Below are 19,489 nucleotides of genomic sequence, written 5' to 3' on the forward strand. Positions count from 1 at the left end.
TAATTAAAAATGTCTTTATTGAAACTTGGACATGTCCAAAAATATGCCCTGAAGAAGGCACGAGCCGCTACGCGTGGGCATCTTCAGGTCCTTTTTGGATACGTCTCTACTACTACTTTCAGCTGCTCCCGTTAGGGGGCGCCACAGCGGATCGTCCGTTTCCATCTCTTCCTGTCCTCTGCGTCTTCCTCTGTCACACCAGCCACCTGCATGTCCTCCCTCACCACATCCATAACCCTCCTCTTTGGCCTTCCTCTTCTCCTCTTCCCTGGCAGCTCCATATTCAGCATCCTTCTCCCAATATACCCAGCATCTCTCCTCCACACATGTCCAAACCATCTCCATCTTGTCTCTCTTGCTTTGTCTCCAAACCGTCCAACCTGAGCTGTCCCTCTAATATACTGGTTCCTAATCCTGTCCTTCTTCATCGCGCCCAGTGAAAATCTTCTCATCTTCATCTCTGCCACCTCCAGCTCCTCCTCCTGTCTTTTCATCAGTACCACTGTCTCCAAACCATACAACATAGCTGGTCTCACCACCATCTTGTAAACCTTCCCTTTAACTCTTGCTGGTACCCTCCTGTCACACATCACTCCTGACACTCTTCTCCACCCACTCCACCCTGCCTGCACTCTCTTCTCCACCTCTCTCCTGCACTCCCCGTCACTTTGGACAGTTGACCCCAAGTATTTAAACTCATCCACCTTCGTCACCTCCACTCCTTGCATCCTCACCAGTCCACTGTCCTCCCTCTCATTCACACATAGGTATCCTGTCTCGCTCCGTCCTTTTTGGACATGTCTCAGTTTCAATAAAGACATTTTTAATTACTCGGAGTGCCTTGGTCAGAGGGATTTGTCCTCTTTTTCTCATCTGCAACAACAACGGGTTTGGTCTTCACGAGGGGGAATGGTGTGCGTTTGCCCTAGAGAGCAGGGAGGTGACCTCCGACCCCAAGCGGTCACACATGTGGAGACTCTCGTTCTAATGCCAGCTGTGAACTGATGTACTTAGAGCGGCCCACGTGGGATGGGATCACCCCGGATGCACGTTAATACCACCTTAAAACCCCGCTGTCCAAGCTTCACCTTCTCCTTTTCTTCCTCTCTTTCTGTTTCATCTCACTTCTCTCTCCAGTTCCCCTCCCCTCTGTCGCTACACGACTCCCTCCGTTCTGGCACCTAAACTGGCGCAGATTGGTCTCATGTGACCTTTGACTCTTGGACCAGCCCCTAACTTCTCACTCCCCCGTTATGATCGCTCCTCTCTTCCCCTTCTCCCACTCGCCGCGTGTCCGCAGTAGATGGCAATAGAAGTTATGACAGTGTGATTTAGAACAAGCTTTTCACACATACGAGGAAGAAATGGCGTCGTCTCATGACACCGGTAAATACCGTTACTCCCCCCGGTGAAGAAACCACGCGCTGAGAACTGTTTGACAGTCCATACACGCACGCTCATGTTGTTTAGATTTATCAATAATGCAAGAAGGAGCAAAACAATATGCAAATGGTGTCGTACACCATTCATGCATTCATCACAGGAGCTTTGGCTTCTGGTCAGGAGTAAGGTACGTCCTGACTGACACGGGCAAATGTTAAAATACCATTTTCATGGCAAAAACTGGTAGGAAGTCTCTCACGCACACACTCTCTCTCTTGCTTGCTGGTTGTCCATGGTGCCCGATGATGACCATCTTCTTCTATCTGTGGGTCCTTTGAGGACTCAGATAGCAGAAGATCCCTGCGCAGCAGAGATGGTTTTTAAAGTGGCATGGGGGGGGGGGTGCGCTTCTCCCAACGCCACATGACTTGATTGTAGAGGAGATGGTTCCGATGGCAAGGGGGATCCCTAGACGACCGGCACCTCCACACAACTGCAGGGGGCTGCCGGAAATCCGGTTTTTCGGAAACCGCCTCGAAGCGTGCCGCCACAGCTTGCTTTTCTGTTGGGGTAAGCTCCCTTAGCCTTATGTCTTCCCAGACTCACCCACAAGGCAGCGGGGCAGTGGTTGATAGGTGCCAGGGCGTGTCCACCAGGGTGGGCCTGCACACCATATCTCTGGGGCCCACTGCTGCTCCGAGATCCCCTGCCCACTTAGCCTGGGGCCGCAAGACCCCAGTTACCACGTGTGGCCACGGGGAGGCCTGGCAGGAGTCTTGGTGAAGGAGAGGCTATGTACTGGCAAGGGAAGGGTTACACGCTAGGATGCTTCCCTATTCACCACAGAGGCTAGCCAGCGGCAGCAAGCTAAGGGCAGGAAGGACACAAGCGGGTTGGAAGAACACATGCACCTTCCCTCCAACTACACACTGCTGCACTAGACGCATCACAACACCCTGTGTGTATGTACACACACGCACGCACACAAATGAGTGTTTTCAACAAGTTTGCCATCCACATTGGCTACATGGCGTTAGGAAAAGTGGATTTACTGTGTTAGTCCCACTAAAACTGGACTTGTAGAATACACGTAAACGCGTTGGTCCGACTGAAATCGTACTGAACTGAATGTCTGGAAGTGGGACTAACACACCTAGATGATGCGGTTGGGGATGGGTTTACTCTGGCATGTACACCACACTTCAGTCAGCCCCGAACTGGCCTAGGCGTTCTGCGCGTGATCCCTAGTTCCCGCGGTCCAATAGCAGCCAGCTGAAAGGGGGCATATCACCACCTACCGTACCGGGGTCAGACATACTTCCATCAATACATCGATTCTCCCCCGGTTCTTGTGTACTGGGACAACGACAGCAGTCCAGTTACACGGCCCGATCCAGCTGTAAGCGTAGCTCGTTGGTTGGAGAAGTACTGATGAGTTAAACTAACAAGAAGTTTTAAAATAATACTTGACCTGTAAGCAAAGTGTTAATTGTACGCTGTGTTTGAAAGTGACCTATGATAAAGGATATATACGCTCTTTTTGAATATTCCCTCTTAAATAGCCAGGCTGTGTTCTCAATCACAGAGCTCGCTTATCTATAATTAATATGCATATGAAGAGGCAAGAGCGAGCGTCGCCCCTTTCGCTCTTCCTCTGAGCAGACTCTCACTACTATTACACTACTGTCAGGTCACCGGATAAACATGTGACCCCCCCATGATCGTCAAACCTGACCCCAAAAATAAATACATATATATATAGGACCCGCACAGATCACGTCATCGGCTCTTTCAACATTTAGCATCGCACAGTAAGAGGAGGAGGCTAGAGACACGTGTAGCGTGCAAAATATGCCAGCATAATTAATGAATAATATTTCTATAATAAACCGAGTAATAACAATTTGAATGGTAATTCCTCCACAGTTATTGACTGCTGCTTGAGTTTTCGAAATTTAGTGAGAAATTGAGCAGCAATAACTGTGACAAATGGGGGAGTCTGATTGCTTTTCTCTCTATTACCATAAAAAACTGTCCAACGCCAAGATATTTCACTTTTAACAGCCATGATGAAAATATGAGCGCGTTACCGAAAGGCAGCCAAAATAAGGAGCACACCCTCTGTTAGCACAAAACCAGAAACAGAGGTGGACCCCGTCTCTGTACCATGTTGCTCACCTTACTTTCGTCGGTCATCACCCCCAGTATGACCATCATCACTCCCAGTATGACCGTCATCCACCCCCAGTATGACCGTCATCCACCCCCAGTATGGCCATCATCACTCCCAGTATGACCGTCATCCACCCCCAGTATGACCGTCATCCACCCCCAGTATGACCATTATCACTCCCAGTATGACCATCATCACTCCCAGTATGACCGTCATCCACCCCCAGTATGACCGTCATCCACCCCCAGTATGACCATTATCAGTCCCAGTATGACCATTATCACTCCCAGTATGACCGTCATCCACCCCCAGTATGACCATTATCACTCCCAGTAGGACCATTATCACTCCCAGTATTACCGTCATCACTCCCAGTATGACCATCATCACTCCCAGTATTACCGTCATCACTCCCAGTATGACCGTCATGACTCCCCAGTATTACCCTCATCACTCCCAGTATGACTATCATCACTCCCAATATGACCGTCATCCACCCCCAGTATGACCGTCATCCACCCCCAGTATGACCATTATCACTCCCAGTAGGACCATTATCACTCCCAGTATGACCATCATCACTCCCTGTATGACCGTCATCCACCCCCAGTATGACCATCATCACTCCCAGTATGACCGTCATCCACCCCCAGTATGACCGTCATCCACCCCCAGTATGACCATTATCACTCCCAGTATTACCGTCATCACTCCCAGTATGACCGTCATGACTCCCCAGTATTACCCTCATCACTCCCAGTATGACCATCATCACTCCCAGTATGACCGTCATCCACCCCCAGTATGACCATTATCACTCCCAGTATGACCATTATCACTCCCAGTATGACCATTATCACTCTCAGTATGACCGTCATTCACCCCCAGTATGACCATTATCACTCCCAGTATGACCATTATCACTCCCGGTATGACCGTCACCCACCCCCAGTATGACCATTATCACTCCCAGTATGACCGTCATCACCCCCAGTATGACCGTCATCACTCCCCAGTATTACCCTCATCACTCCCAGTATTACCATCATGACTCCCAGTATGACCGTCATCAACCCCAGTATGACCAGTCTGGAACAAGCCTACTGCCCACAAAAGGCTGAGTGATGGAATCAGGAACATTCATTTGTCGTCTCATTCCATGCTCCCGCGCACATGAAATGAAATGAAACATCATCTCGCCCAGCCCACAGCAGTGCAACACAAAGACAACAACACATATCCAAACCACAAGAACACACATATCCAAACCACAAGAACACACATATCCAAACCACAAGAACACACATATCCAAACCACAAGAACACACATATCCAAACCACAAAAAAATGTCTCACTGTCCAAGATAGTGAACGCCAGGATGACTGTCAGAACGGCCGGTCTGCACAGGCTAGCAGTTAGCTTAGCCCTCCCCACTTCCATGCCCTGAAAGACCGCCAGCGATGTTTTCGCCTCGGGCACAGTTCCAGGCAGGGTCACAGTGCCTGGGCCCACCGGGCGCAACAGACCAAGCTGTCCCAGCCGATCCAGCGCCAGCTCTTCCAACCAGACACCACACGGCAGTGTTATAAACACAGTCAAGGCTAGACGAGGCCGCCGCCAGACTGCCTCTGGTGCCATCGGAACTGCCGGTCTGCATAGGCCAGCATCCAGCCCAGCCCACCCTGCTTCCGCATCCTGTCAGGCAGCCCTTGGTGTTTCTTCTTGGGGCACAGCTCCAGGCAGGGCCGTGGTGCCTGGGCCCACCGGACGCAGCAGACCAAGCTGTCCCAGCTAATCCAGCACCAGCTCCCCCAGCTAATCCAGCACCAGCTCCCCCAGCTAATCCAGCACCAGCTCTCCCAGCTAATCCAGCACCAGCTCTCCCAGCTAATCCAGCACCAGCTCCCCCAGCTAATCCAGCACCAGCTCCCCCAGCTAATCCAGCACCAGCTCTCCCAGCTAATCCAGCACCAGCTCTCCCAGCTAATCCAGCACCAGCTCCCCCAGCTAATCCAGCACCAGCTCCCCCAGCTAATCCAGCACCAGCTCTCCCAGCTAATCCAGCACCAGCTCCCCCAGCTAATCCAGCACCAGCTCCCCCAGCTAATCCAGCACCAGCTCCCCCAGCTAATCCAGCACCAGCTCCCCCAGCTAATCCAGCACCAGCTCCCCCAGCTAATCCAGCACCAGCTCCCCCAGCTAATCCAGCACCAGCTCCCCCAGCTAATCCAGCACCAGCTCCCCCAGCTAATCCAACACCAGCTCTCCCAGCTAATCCAGCACCAGCTCCCCCAGCTAATCCAGCACCAGCTCTCCCAGCTAATCCAGCACCAGCTCCCCCAGCTAATCCAGCACCAGCTCCCCCAGCTAATCCAGCACCAGCTCCCCCAGCTAATCCAGCACCAGCTCCCCCAGCTAATCCAGCACCAGCTCTCCCAGCTAATCCAGCACCAGCTCCCCCAGCTAATCCAGCACCAGCTCCCCCAGCTAATCCAACACCAGCTCCCCCAGCTAATCCAACACCAGCTCTCCCAGCTAATCCAGCACCAGCTCCCCCCGCTAATCCAGCACCAGATCCCCCAGCTAATCCAGCACCAGCTCCCCCAGCTAATCCAGCACCAGCTCTCCCAGCTAATCCAGCACCAGCTCCCCCAGCTAATCCAGCACCAGCTCTCCCAGCTAATCCAGCACCAGCTCTCCCAGCTAATCCAGCACCAGCTCCCCCAGCTAATCCAGCACCAGCTCCCCCAGCTATTCCAGCACCAGCTCGCCCAGCTAATCCAGCACCAGCTCCCCCAGCTAATCCAGCACCAGCTCCCCCAGCTAATCCAGCACCAGCTCCCCCAGCTAATCCAGCACCAGCTCTCCCAGCTAATCCAGCACCAGCTCCCCCAGCTAATCCAGCACCAGCTCCCCCAGCTAATCCAGCACCAGATCCCCCAGCTAATCCAACACCAGCTCTCCCAGCTAATCCAGCACCAGCTCCCCCAGCTAATCCAGCACCAGCTCTCCCAGCTAATCCAGCACCAGCTCCCCCAGCTAATCCAGCACCAGCTCTCCCAGCTAATCCAGCACCAGCTCCCCCAGCTAATCCAACACCAGCTCTCCCAGCTAACCCAGCACCAGCTCCCCCAGCTAATCCAGCACCAGCTCTCCCAGCTAATCCAGCACCAACTCCCCCAGCTAATCCAGCACCAGCTCCCCCAGCTAATCCAGCACCAGCTCCCCCAGCTAATCCAGCACCAGCTCTCCCAGCTAATCCAGCACAAGCTCTCCCAGCTAATCCAGCACCAGCTCCCCCAGCCATCAAAATCAAACAAAAACCCAAACCCAGACGCGGACAAATACAATGCATGGACGGTACTGGGTGAGGCCGCCGCAAACGCAAGCCGGCGCCGCCATCCTCCCCCACCGGCACCGGGCGAGGCCGCCGCAAACACGAGTCCGTGCTGCCATCTTCAGGAGGTCAGGGGGATTTCTTTCACCCATAAGAAACCGTCTCCAATACAGTAATAAAAACTCAAACACACTAATGTGCGCTTTAATTTGATTTGATAACCCCCCTTAGTCATCCATTTTTGACTCTTTAGGGGGGCTCAAACATCACTCGCGCCCCCCCCGCCCCCACCCAAAAATCCGCACCCTGTGAGGAAAGTTTTATTTCCCATGGTTGGATAATCAGTCGAAACGCCAAGTCTCGTCCTCGCTGTGCTGAACTGTACCGAAACACTTTAAATGCAAGAGAAAAGAGGCAAAGTTTATAAAATTAATATTTAATCAATCAAGTCTGAAAGTTTGTACTTTTCCTCTTTGAAGCCGGCGAAGTCAGTCGACATTAACAGTTTTTCATTTTAGATGATTCCCCCGCTCTCTCGTTCTCCCAGTCAATCTATTTATCTATTTCTCCCTCTCTCTCTCTCTCCTTCTTGTGTTTTATCTCTTCTGTGTATCTGTGTCCTCCGTGTCCTCCTCTCTCTCTCTCCCTCCATCCTTTAGTATCCCCCTTCCTCTCTCTACCCTCACCCCCCCCCCGGAGGCTGCAGTCAGTTTCGTCCTCTCTTCCCGGCACTGATGTGTTTACCAGATAGTGGCCGAGTGGTTTATTTTAACCTTTTAGACGTGTAAGGCCACTCTGAACTGCAAACTGGTGGCAGGATGAAATATAGCCGTGCTGGAAAAGCTGATGGTGATGATGATGATGAAGAATCGGAGCGTCCTTAAAGCTCTGCTGTACAACCCAGATAAGACGCTGCACACCGACCCCCACCTCTGCTGGCCCCGGCACCACAATCACAGGGCGGGATGGATGTTGTTCTCTCCCTCTCTCTGTTTTCTTTTTTTTCTGGATTTTTCCCCTTTTCTCCCCAGTTGTACTTGGGGCCAATTACCCCACTCTTCCGAGCCGTCCGGGTCTCTGCTCCACCCCCTCTGCCGATCCGGGGAGGGCTGCAGACTACCACAGGCCTCCTCCCATACATGTGGAGTCACCAGCCGCTTCTTTTCACCTGACAGGGAGGAGTTTCACCAGGGGGGGACGTGGCGTATGGGAGGGTAACGCTGTTCCCCCCAGTTTCCCCCCCCCTCAAACAGGCCAGAGGAGGCGCTAGTGCAGCGACCAGGACGCACATCCACATCCGGCTTCCCAGCCGCAGACACGGCCAATTGTGTCTGTAGGGACGCCTGACCAAGCCGGAGGTAACACGGGGATTCGAACCGGCGGTCCCCATTTTGATAGGAAACAGAATAGACAGCCACGCCACCCGGACGCCCTTATTCTCTTAATAGTAATTAGGAATAGTAACTATCTGGATAGTTACTACATACGTCTTCCTCGAAAAAATTATGAAATTGATCGGAATGATCCGCTGGTTTACATCGAGGGCGTCTGGGTAGCGTGGCGATCTATTTCATTGCCTACCGACACTGGGATCGCCGGTTCGAATCCCCGTGTTACCTCCGGCTTGGTCAGGCATCCCTACAGACACAGTTGGCCGTGACTGCGGGTGGGAAGCCGGATGTGGGTATGCGTCCTGGTCGCTGCACTAGCGCCTCCTCTGGTTGGTCTGGGCGCCAGTTCGGGGGGAGGGGGAACTGGGGGGGAATAGCGTGATCCTCCCATGTGCTACATCCCCTTGGCGAAACACCTCACTGTCAGGTGAAAAGAAGCGGCTGGCGACTCCACGTGTATGGGAGGAGGCATGTGGTAGTCTGCAGCCCTCCCCGGATCGGCAGAGGGGGTGGAGCAGAGACCGGGACGGCTCAGAAGATTGAATCAATGCAAAGAAGATGATTTACACATCTCCATTGTGTCTTACAAACAAGTACGGCAGCCTTTGTAGATGTTAGCCAACTTGTGTGCACTTCCTCCTCCTCCCCTCTGGTGAACAGGGCGGTGGTTAACGATGCAGCTCAAACTGTTTTGTGATTGGCTGAAGGGAAAACCCCCTCAAAAACTAAATTTAGTCTCAGGTGACTTGATCTCACCGCCACGTTTACTTCTACACAACATGTGTATTGGATGCAGTTGACCTTGCTAAACATATTGCAAGTCTGGGGAAAGTGCAGAGGAGTGTTTTGGCCTTGGACTCCGCTGTTGCAAGGAAACCTGTCACACGCGCTAGCCTCCATTTCCTTGTTCTCAGGGTTTTGCTTGTAGATTAGCCCATTCATTGTTGATGATCTTCAGTGATAAGAAGATGAGCACAATCTGTTGTTTTAATCACCTCCACCGCTATTTTCTCTTAACCTCCCCCTTGTACTCCATCACTTAGTGTGGCCCGTGTGGTTTCATTTGGGGGGGGGGTAGGATTTCACAGAAACACCCTCAACAGAGATGCAAGACTTTCACTGTTGCCGCTAACCTGCTCAAACAAGTCAATCTGTAGATACAAGTTTTAAGTGTTTCTGACGTGTCATTGCGCATTTCTGGGTTGTTGGTTAGCTAAACCGCTTCCGGTGTGGGAAGATGGCTGCGCAAATTCACGTTTGCAGCGGCCTCACCCAGTGCTGGTGTTGGAAGATGGCAGCGCGCATTCATATTTGCTGTGGCCTCACCCAGTACCATCCATACAGTGTCTTTGTCCACGTCTGCGTCTTACTTTACTTTACTTTACTTTACTTACTGCGTCCTCGTTTGATGGCTGGGAGAGCTGGCGCTGGATCGGCTGCAAGAGCGGGGCAGGCTAAGCTAACTGCTAGCCCATGCAGACCGGCAGTTGTCACCTGTCACCTGGCGTCGACTGTGGTGTTTTTGATGTGGTCATAGGGAATACGAGGAGGTGTGTCGAGGGTGTCTGGCTGGGAGAGCTTGGTCTGCTTCATCCGGTGGGCCTGGGGATCACGGCCTCCGCCTGGAGCTGCGCCCGAGGAGGCGATGCTGAGGGCGTTGTACTGCTGTGGGCTGGGGGAAACGGCATTTCGTTTCATTTCATGCATGCAAGTGCATGAAGGGAAATGACAAAGAGTTCCTGATTACTGGAAGCGGGTGGGCTAGGCTAACTGCTAGCCCATGCAGACCAACGGTTCTGACACTCAACCTGGCTGGCGTTCGCTCCCTTTGACAGTGATTTTTTGTTAAAGTTTGGATATATAATGGCATTTCGTTTCACGTACATAAGTGCATGAAGGGAAATGACAGTGTTCCTATTCCTGATTCCTAAAACATGATCCAGACAAGCTAACTGTAGCTCTGTTGAACCGTTGCAAAAGCATCCATTTTATATTGTCAATTATTAAGCATCCAGTCAGGATATGATGTAAATAATGTGTAACATTAGATACTTGGTTGAAAATGTGCAGTCAATACTGGACCTACCTCATTTTACAAACTTCAGAAAATTATCAATGATCGTTCTGGTCACAGCGAAATCACACAGCAGTTGTGCTTCACATCTACGGCTGTGTGTATTCTTGTTAACACGCATTGAGGAGAGTCAGCTTCATACAGAACGTTCCTCATTCAGCGCACACACGCACACACACACACACAAATACACTGACACAAGCACAATCAATGGAGACTTTTGTAACAGGGCAACTACCAGGAGTCATCAGAACAGGTAGCCCCGGCCCTCCGGTGATCCCAATGTCAGTTGTAGAGACAAGATTGACCACTGGATTTTAGGTTAGTTTTGGACAAACGTGCTACTAACAGCCTTTGTCTGGCTCAGCTTAGTCGGCACAGAATTGAAGATGGCACGACAAACATCTCACCCAGAAATCAGCCGGAACGAGCGGAAGTCTTTCCTGTAGCAATAGCGGCGGACTGAGTGTGGCTAACAGTTGTCCTTTTGTGGCCCCTCACAGCGCTGTGTACGGAGGAGTGTGCCCATGGACGCTGTGTGTCTCCGGACACCTGCCAGTGTGAGCCGGGCTGGGGGGGAGTGGACTGCTCCAGTGGTGAGTACAGATGAGATGAGATGAACTCAGTTCATCATTTCAGGGAAATTAAGAAAACTTGTACATTCAGCCCGGCGAAAATCACATTTTCTAATCTTGTGTTTTCCTACAGAAGGTCAATTAATGTCAGCTTATTCAAAATGTTAGAACTGCTGCTGTTACGGAAATATGACTGAAGCCCCTCGAGAAACTCCCCTCCTGGTCATCAGCATAATTAAACCTTGTCAATCAGGGGCTTCCGGGTAGCGTGGCGGTCTATTCCATTACCTACCAACACAGGATCAGCGGTTCGAATCCCTGTGTTACTTCCGGCTTGGTCGGGCGTCCCTACAGACACAATTGGCCGTGTCTGCGGGTGGGAAGCCGGATGTGGGTTTATGTCCTGGTCGCTGCACTAGCACCTCCTCTGGTCAGTTGGGGTACCGGTTCATGGGGGAAGGGGCCCTGGAGGGAATAGCTGTCACTGTCAGGTGAAAAGAAGCGGCTGGCGCCTCCACGTGTATGGGAGGAGGCACGTGGTAGTCTGCAGCCCTCCCCGGGTCGGCAGAGGGGTGGTGGAGCAGCAACTGGGACGGCTCAGAAGAGTGGGGTAATTGGCCAGATAAAATTGGGGGGGGGACCCCAAATGACATCCTTTCATACGGCGATTTGATTGGAGAGTCAACCAATTGTCATAGTCTGTCAGGGAGTCTATTTTTAAATAGTTGCCTAGCAACATCATGCAAGTTTGTTTCACCTTGAGACCAAGGTCGTAGATAACAGAGCCAACAGTTTAGCCTCCACAGCAGCTACAACTCCGCCCACCCGCGCTCCCTTCTTCAATGCGCCACCCTGTGCAGCTTCAAAGAGGTCACACCATGTGCACTCTAGGCCATCATAACCCAAATCCAAGCCCACTAACAGTTCCCTTGACCCGATACCCACTTCCCCCGTTGAAAGCCTGCTCACCGACCTTGGTTCAATTCCTCACTGCACTCATCAACAAATCACTCCAGAGTGGAGAGGTGCCCATCCATTTTAAGACAGCAGCTGTCACCCCACTCTTTAAAAAACCAAATCTGGACCAAGAGTTGCTGTCCAATTAAAGACCAATCTCCAACCTCCCTTTCCTTGCCAAAGTTCTTGAGAAAATATAGCCGGACTGAAACCATCACTTTCAAAAGATGACACCAAAAAAAAAACTGGTCCAAGCACTAATCTTCCCCCAAATTGATTATGCTAATGAATGCCCTTCTCTCTGGTTTTCCAGTCAAATCTATCAACCATCTACAGCTGGTTCAAAACGGTGCTGCCAGAATCCACAGCTCATAAAAAAACAAAATATTTACAGAAATTCCAGATAACTGACTAAGAGAATGGTGACCGTGTCAGGAAGACCTGAACTTGGAGAAGGCTATGCAGATGTGTAGGGCGGCAGAGACCACATGAGCACAAGTCAAGGAGCTGTGCAGGGAAGGCACTGCTCTTGATGCTGTAAATAAAGAGGAGCAGCATGCAAAATGCAGGGCCGAATCAAAAACGCTCAGAGAAATACACACAGAACAATCCAAGCAGGGAATGCAGAACATGTGGAGGTGTGCACATGCCAAATAAATGCCCAACGTATGGGAAGACTTGTAATAACTGTGGCAAAAAGAACCACTACACGAAGTGTTGGAAAGCTGCTGTAGCCACAAGAAGAAAGGTGCACACAGTTGAGGAAGCCAGCAGAATTTTTCAGTGACACTTGAAACACGTGTGAAAGAGCAGCGAAAACTTACTGTTGATGCTTAGAGAGCTGAGTGTGTAGTACCGTTGACTGTGAGTGACACAATAATACCGTTCAAGCTTGGTACTGGAGCCCAGGTAAATCTGTTGTGTGAGGCTGACTACAAAGAAAGAAAAAACGCACAGTGAAAAGAAAAATTCATCCTGTGAAAATCAAAATGACTGGCTGCACCGGGGAAAAGGTTCCAGTTGAAGGACACTTGTTAGGGACTTGAACATGGCGGGTTGGCACGTGACATCTCAGCTGCTGATTGTGGAAAAGGATGTACAACCCACACTAGGTCTCACCACATGTGAAAGGCTCAACCCAGTTAAAGGAGTCTTTGTGGTGAAACTACAACCCCAGACAGATCAAAACTCATTCATGGAGGAATAAAGGGGTGGTTTTAGGGACTTGGATGCTTGCCAGGCATGCACAAAATCCATATGGATGAAAATGGACTCCTGTTCAGGCGTGCAGGAAGGTGCTGTTTGCACTGAGAGAAAAACTGAAGACAAAACTTGTGCACATGGAAAAGCTAAATGTCAAAAGTGGATGAAGCAAAAGACCGGGTAAGCTCACTGGTAGTTTTGCACACACAAAAAAAGGATCGTTGAGCATGTGCTTAGGCCCAAGGGACTTAAACAGGGCAATTAAAAGGGAACATTTCAAGTTGCTCACCAGAGCTGAGATCATGTTACAGTTTGCAGGTGCCAAGCGGCTCGGCAAGCTTGATGCGTCGTCAGGTTTTTAGCAAATACAGCTTGATGATGCAAGCTCAAAACGGTGGGGTTTTTTTTAACACTCCAGAGAGGCGATACCACTTCCTTTGCCTGCCTTACAGTATCCTGTCTGCACCAGAGATCTACCACAAAACAAGCCACGCAATCCTCGAGCACATACCAGGAGGGGACAACATGATGGATGACACCATAGCTGGGTGGGGGGGGTCCACCAAAGAGGATCACAACGCCTGTATGAGACAAGTACTGGATATGACAAGAAAGGTCAACCTGAAATTGAACAGAGACAAATAGGAATTTAGAGATAACAGACTGGTTGTTGGTGACGTCGGTCCTGCTGAGGGACTGAAGCCAAGACCCCAGACAAACTTCCGCAATAGTGAACACAGAACAAAAGCAGGCGAGGTGTTTCTTAGGCATGGTAACATACCTGGCTAAGTTTATCCCAATGTTGTGCACCCAGTCAGAACCCCCCCCCCCAGCCAGCTTCTGCAGCAGAAAAATGAGTGGGTGTGTGGTACCGTGAGCAGGAGGAAAGTGTCCGAGCCAGTGCTTAAGTTCTTCGACCTAGAGAAGAGAGCCAGGATTTCAGCTGATGCATCTCAGGGCGGACTCGGCGGAGCAGTACTGCTGCAGCAGCGTGACACGGAATGGCAGTCAGGGACATACGCTTCAAGAGCCTTAAAGTAGTGCAGAGCGCGGGGGCGCTGCTGAGTAGGCTTGACGGAGGACGTGTTTTGCAGGTGCTCCGCCGAAATGTGACTTCATTTATACTTTTTTGCACTATTTTACACTTTTGCAGCTTTTCGAGCTTTACTTTCGCAGCTACTTGCTTTAAGTGACTTTTTTTTCGACTGAGGACGATCTAATGTAAACTACTATTAAGACACGTTAGCCCCTAGCTAGCGGGTCGGACCCTTTAGCCGAGCGGTTAGTGACGTCGCCTTGTGGTGCAGCACACCCCGTATCGAATCCCGCACCGGGCAAGAAAGTAACCGGTTACATTGGTGGCAGCGGTGGGACCCGGAAGTGTGCAGATCCTCAGAAGTCTCTTCGGAGCGCGGGAATGACAAAAGCGCTTCCGGCGAGCGTGACGACTGTAAACTACTAGTAAGACACGTTAGCCCCTAGCTAACGGGTCTGACCCTTTAGCCGAGCGGTTAGTGACGTCGCCTTGTGGTGCAGTACACCTCGTATCGAATCCCGCACCGGGCAAGAAAGTAACCGGTTACATTGGTGGCAGCGGTGGGACCCGGAAGTGTGCAGATCCTCAGAAGTCTCTTCGGAGCGCGGGAATGACAAAGCGCTTCCGGCGAGGGTGACGACTGTAAACTACTAATAAGACACGTTAGCCCCTAGCTGACGGGTCTGACCCTTTAGCCGAGCGGTTAGTGATGTCGCCTTGTGGTGCAGTACACCCCGTATCGAATCCCGCACCGGGCAAGAAAGTACCCGGTTACACTATGATGGCAAATAGAGGGAAATCCGACGCCCCCAAATCAGGTCGCGGCAACAGGCCTCGGCTTTCTCCTGAGCCAGAAGCCCAGCAGCAGCAGCTAGATGCTAATGAAGCCCTGCTAATGAATATGAGGCAGATGATGGACGAATGCGCTCCGATATCATCAATAAATTTGAATCCATCGTCTCGGGTGCTGTCCAAAGAGAGATTACGGCAGCGCTGGAGTCAATCGAAGCTAAACTGGCCTCTCAGACTGAGACTATAACTGACCTCGAGCGCTCGGCTAACGACCACGATAGCAGGCTAGCCGACCTTCAAGCTAATGTTAGCACGCTTAGCACCCTGGTCGACTCTCTCGCCAGGAAATGCGAGGACCTGGAGGGGCGGTCAAGATGGAATAATGCAGTGGTTCTCAACCTTTTTGGGTTCCTGGACCCCCTGCGTATTTTTGATCTACCCTGAGGACCCCTCCACCTGATCTTGGGGGAGGGGGGTTGCAATTTGATAGAAACAGTAGAAACTGCATTTTAAATTGCATTATAGCATTTATTCACTCTTTGGGGCAAAAATAAGAGCTTTCAGTTGTAACTTAGATATAGTTAACAAAACAGAATTCTTATGCAGTAACTTTCAGATATATGTAACAAAACAGAATTCTTATGCAGTAACTTTCAGATATACACTACCGTTCAAAAGTTTGGGATCACCCAAACAATTTCGTGTTTTCCATGAAAAGTCACACTTATTCACCACCATATGTTGTGAAATGAATAGAAAATAGAGTCAAGACATTGACAAGGTTAGAAATAATGATTTGTATTTGAAATAAGATTTTTTTTACATCAAACTTTGCTTTCGTCAAAGAATCCTCCATTTGCAGCAATTACAGCATTGCAGACCTTTGGCATTCTAGCTGTTAATTTGTTGAGGTAATCTGGAGAAATTGCACCCCACGCTTCCAGAAGCAGCTCCCACAAGTTGGATTGGTTGGATGGGCACTTCTTTGAGCAGATTGAGTTTCTGGAGCATCACATTTGTGGGGTCAATTAAACGCTCAAAATGGCCAGAAAAAGAGAACTTTCATCTGAAACTCGACAGTCTATTCTTGTTCTTAGAAATGAAGGCTATTCCATGCGAGAAATTGCTAAGAAATCGAAGATTTCCTACACCGGTGTGTACTACTCCCTTCAGAGGACAGCACAAACAGGCTCTAACAGGTACTATTTAATGAAGATGCCAGTTGGGGACCCGTGAGGCGTCTGTTTCTCAAACTAGAGACTCTAATGTACTTATCTTCTTGCTCAGTTGTGCAACGCGGCCTCCCACTTCTTTTTCTACTCTGGTTAGAGCCTGTTTGTGCTGTCCTCTGAAGGGAGTAGTACACACCGGTGTAGGAAATCTTCAATTTCTTAGCAATTTCTCGCATGGAATAGCCTTCATTTCTAAGAACAAGAATAGACTGTCGAGTTTCAGATGAAAGTTCTCTTTTTCTGGCCATTTTGAGCGTTTAATTGACCCCACAAATGTGATGCTCCAGAAACTCAATCTGCTCAAAGAAGTGCCCATCCAACCAATCCAACTTGTGGGAGCTGCTTCTGGAAGCGTGGGGTGCAATTTCTCCAGATTACCTCAACAAATTAACAGCTAGAATGCCAAAGGTCTGCAATGCTGTAATTGCTGCAAATGGAGGATTCTTTGACGAAAGCAAAGTTTGATGTAAAAAAAATCTTATTTCAAATACAAATCATTATTTCTAACCTTGTCAATGTCTTGACTCTATTTTCTATTCATTTCACAACATATGGTGGTGAATAAGTGTGACTTTTCATGGAAAACACAAAATTGTTTGGGTGATCCCAAACTTTTGAACGGTAGTGTATGTAACAAAACAGAATATGTATTCAGTAACTTTCAGATATATGTAACAAAACAGAATATGTAGTCAGTAACTTTCAGATATTTGTAACAAAACAGAATTCTTATGCAGTCACTTTCAGATATATGTAACAAACCAGAATATGTATTCAGTAACTTTCAGATATATGTAACACAACAGAATATGTATTCAGTAACTTTCAGATATATGTAACGAAACAGAATATGTATTCAGTAACTTTCAGATATATGTAACAAAACAGAATATGTATTCAGTAACTTTCAGATATATGTAACAAAACAGAATATGTATTCAGTAACTTTCAGATATATGTAACAAAACAGAATATGTATTCAGTAACTTTCAGATATGTGTAACAAAACAGAATATGTATTCAGTAACTTTCAGATATATGTAACAACAGCATTTTTATGCAGTAACTTTTAACAATGCAAACGGGAGCGAGATCTCTTATTAAAATACAATAAATTACACTTGTGAAACAGATGTAATTAGAGAAAAAAGTCCTGTTACCCTTTATAGTTTAGGTAGATAAAGGTCTCAGTCACATTTGAGTAAAATAATCCTATTTCTATAAATGTCATAGGATCTTTTTTTTTTAAAGATATTTTATTTTCACGGACCCCTTGCAATTACACCACGGACCACTAGGAGTCCGCGGACCCCCGGTTGAGAAACACTGCATAGTGCCTTGCTTCAGGGACGTTAGATTGCCTACGGTTAGAGAGCAGTCTATGCTAGAGACTGATGTTACCACTGTTTTCTGTTCACTTTTCGCTGCTTTTTTTTGAAAATCTTAAGTTGTTTACAGTTAAAACTTGAATACACGTTTGCTGTTTAATTATGCATGAATACGTCAACTTCGAAGTTTTAACAACAGGAGTCACTTTCATGTTAAGCTTGTTTGATGCTGCACATTCATGCTGCTTGTCTACTTTTTCTAGGGTGTAACTGTTGCATGTAGCTGCTTAGACCATACATATTTACATTATTAGGCTATAAGCCTGTTTATTATTGTGTATTTTTATGGTTTCCTTAAAACGTCACATTTCCTTAGTGGACGCTGAGTAGTGTTTGGTGGGTTTTTATCAGAGCTACTAGGAGGCGTGATAGTTTGTGTGTTTTTGGGGGTTAAGTTGTGCGCATCCCGTTTGGGGGGATGCTTCTGCCAGTGGGTGGGTGGAAGGGCTGTTGGTTTTGGTTCGGTTTTGTTTTTCGTTTTTGTTCTTGGTCCTGTTTTTCCCCCCATCAGTCAGGCATTTGTTTTCAGTGTTATGCTCTACTACTGTCACGCTGCCCTTGTATATAGCACTGTACATGCTTAGTCATGTCTCATACTAATTTAAAAGTGCCTTCATATGGGGGGGGGGGCATTAAATTCGTCAGTTTTAACTGTAAATGACTCAATAACCCCATAAAACGTAGCAAGGTGTTGCATCATCTTCACACTCTGGGTGCTCAGGTGACCTTTTTACAAGAAACCCATCTTAGAGCTTCTGATCATGCCAGATTGAAAAGGGGATGGGTGGGTCAGATATACCATTCTCCATTCCAGGGCAAATCACGAGGGGGGGGGGGGTTGCCATTCTGCTGCACAAATCTGTTCCATTTATTTATTCATCTGTTATTTCTGATCCAAATGGTAGATTCGTTATTGTTACTGGCCAAATACATAACACCCACTTGGTTTTGGCAAATGTATATGCTCCAAATTATGACGACGAGGCCTTTTTTAAACGTCTCTTCTCAACTCTCCCTGATATGTCCTCACACTGTTTGATTTTAGGAGGTGACTTTAATTGCTGGCTCAACCCTCAGTTGGACCGCTCCTCCTCTAAGGTTTGCTCTCCTTCGAAATCTGCCAAAGTAATCCAGTCTTTCATGGAAGAGTTTGCAGTTTCTGATGCCTGGCGCCTTTTCAACCCTTCTAAAAGGGAATATTCTTTCTTCTCCCATGTGCATCACACTTTCACCCGTATTGACTTTTTCTTGGTTGATAAAAGACTACTTTCATCGGTGTCAGACTGTAAATACAATGCTGTTGTCATATCTGACCATGCTCCAATCTCAATGAACATTTTTTTTTAAAAACATAATCAACACGCACTCACCATGGCGTCTTAATACACGCTTACTATCAAATGAGAATTTTGTTAACTTTGTTTAACAACAGATTGACTTTTTTGTGAGTGTAAACAAACCACCTGATGTGTCTGCTTCTTTGCTGTGGGAGACATTAAAGGCATATATTAGGGGGGGAAATAATTTCTTATTCAAGACATGAGAGAAAAGTTAGAGAGGAAAAATTATCTAGGCTGGCAAAGAGTATTTCTCAACTTGATAACTTGTATGCTTCCTCCCAGTCCCCAGATATTTACAAGGAACGTCTCTCCTTACAAGCTGAGTACGATGCCCTCATGACTCATCGCACTACTGAGCTCTTGCTCCAGTCGAGATCCCGGTTCTATGAACATGGTGATAAGGCCAGCAAGCTACTATCACACCAGTTGCGCCAAATGGCTACATCGCGTCACATTTCTCAGATCCAAACAGATTCAGGTAAAACTACTGACCCTTTAGAAATTCATAATATTTTTAAGGAATTTTATGTATCTCTTTACTCTTCTGATCAAGGTCCATCTCCTCCTAATTATGATACCTTCTTTGAAAATTTAGATATTCCCTCTA

General features: G+C 48.5%; 1 protein-coding gene across 1 annotated transcript in view; it reads left to right on the forward strand.

Annotated features, from left to right (window-relative positions):
- LOC130132837 (multiple epidermal growth factor-like domains protein 11) overlaps positions 1-19,489 on the forward strand; it is a gene marked incomplete at its 3' end in the record, with an annotated part of 104,816 nt that overhangs the window by 12,834 nt on the left and 72,493 nt on the right. Inside the window, exon 4 of the mRNA XM_056301857.1 lies at positions 10,863-10,955. Coding sequence (XP_056157832.1) covers positions 10,863-10,955 — 93 coding nt within the window. The remainder of the gene's footprint in view (positions 1-10,862; positions 10,956-19,489) is intronic.

The sequence above is a fragment of the Lampris incognitus genome, unplaced genomic scaffold (assembly GCF_029633865.1).
Source record: "Lampris incognitus isolate fLamInc1 unplaced genomic scaffold, fLamInc1.hap2 scaffold_184, whole genome shotgun sequence".
Classification (NCBI taxonomy): Eukaryota; Metazoa; Chordata; class Actinopteri; order Lampriformes; family Lampridae; genus Lampris; species Lampris incognitus.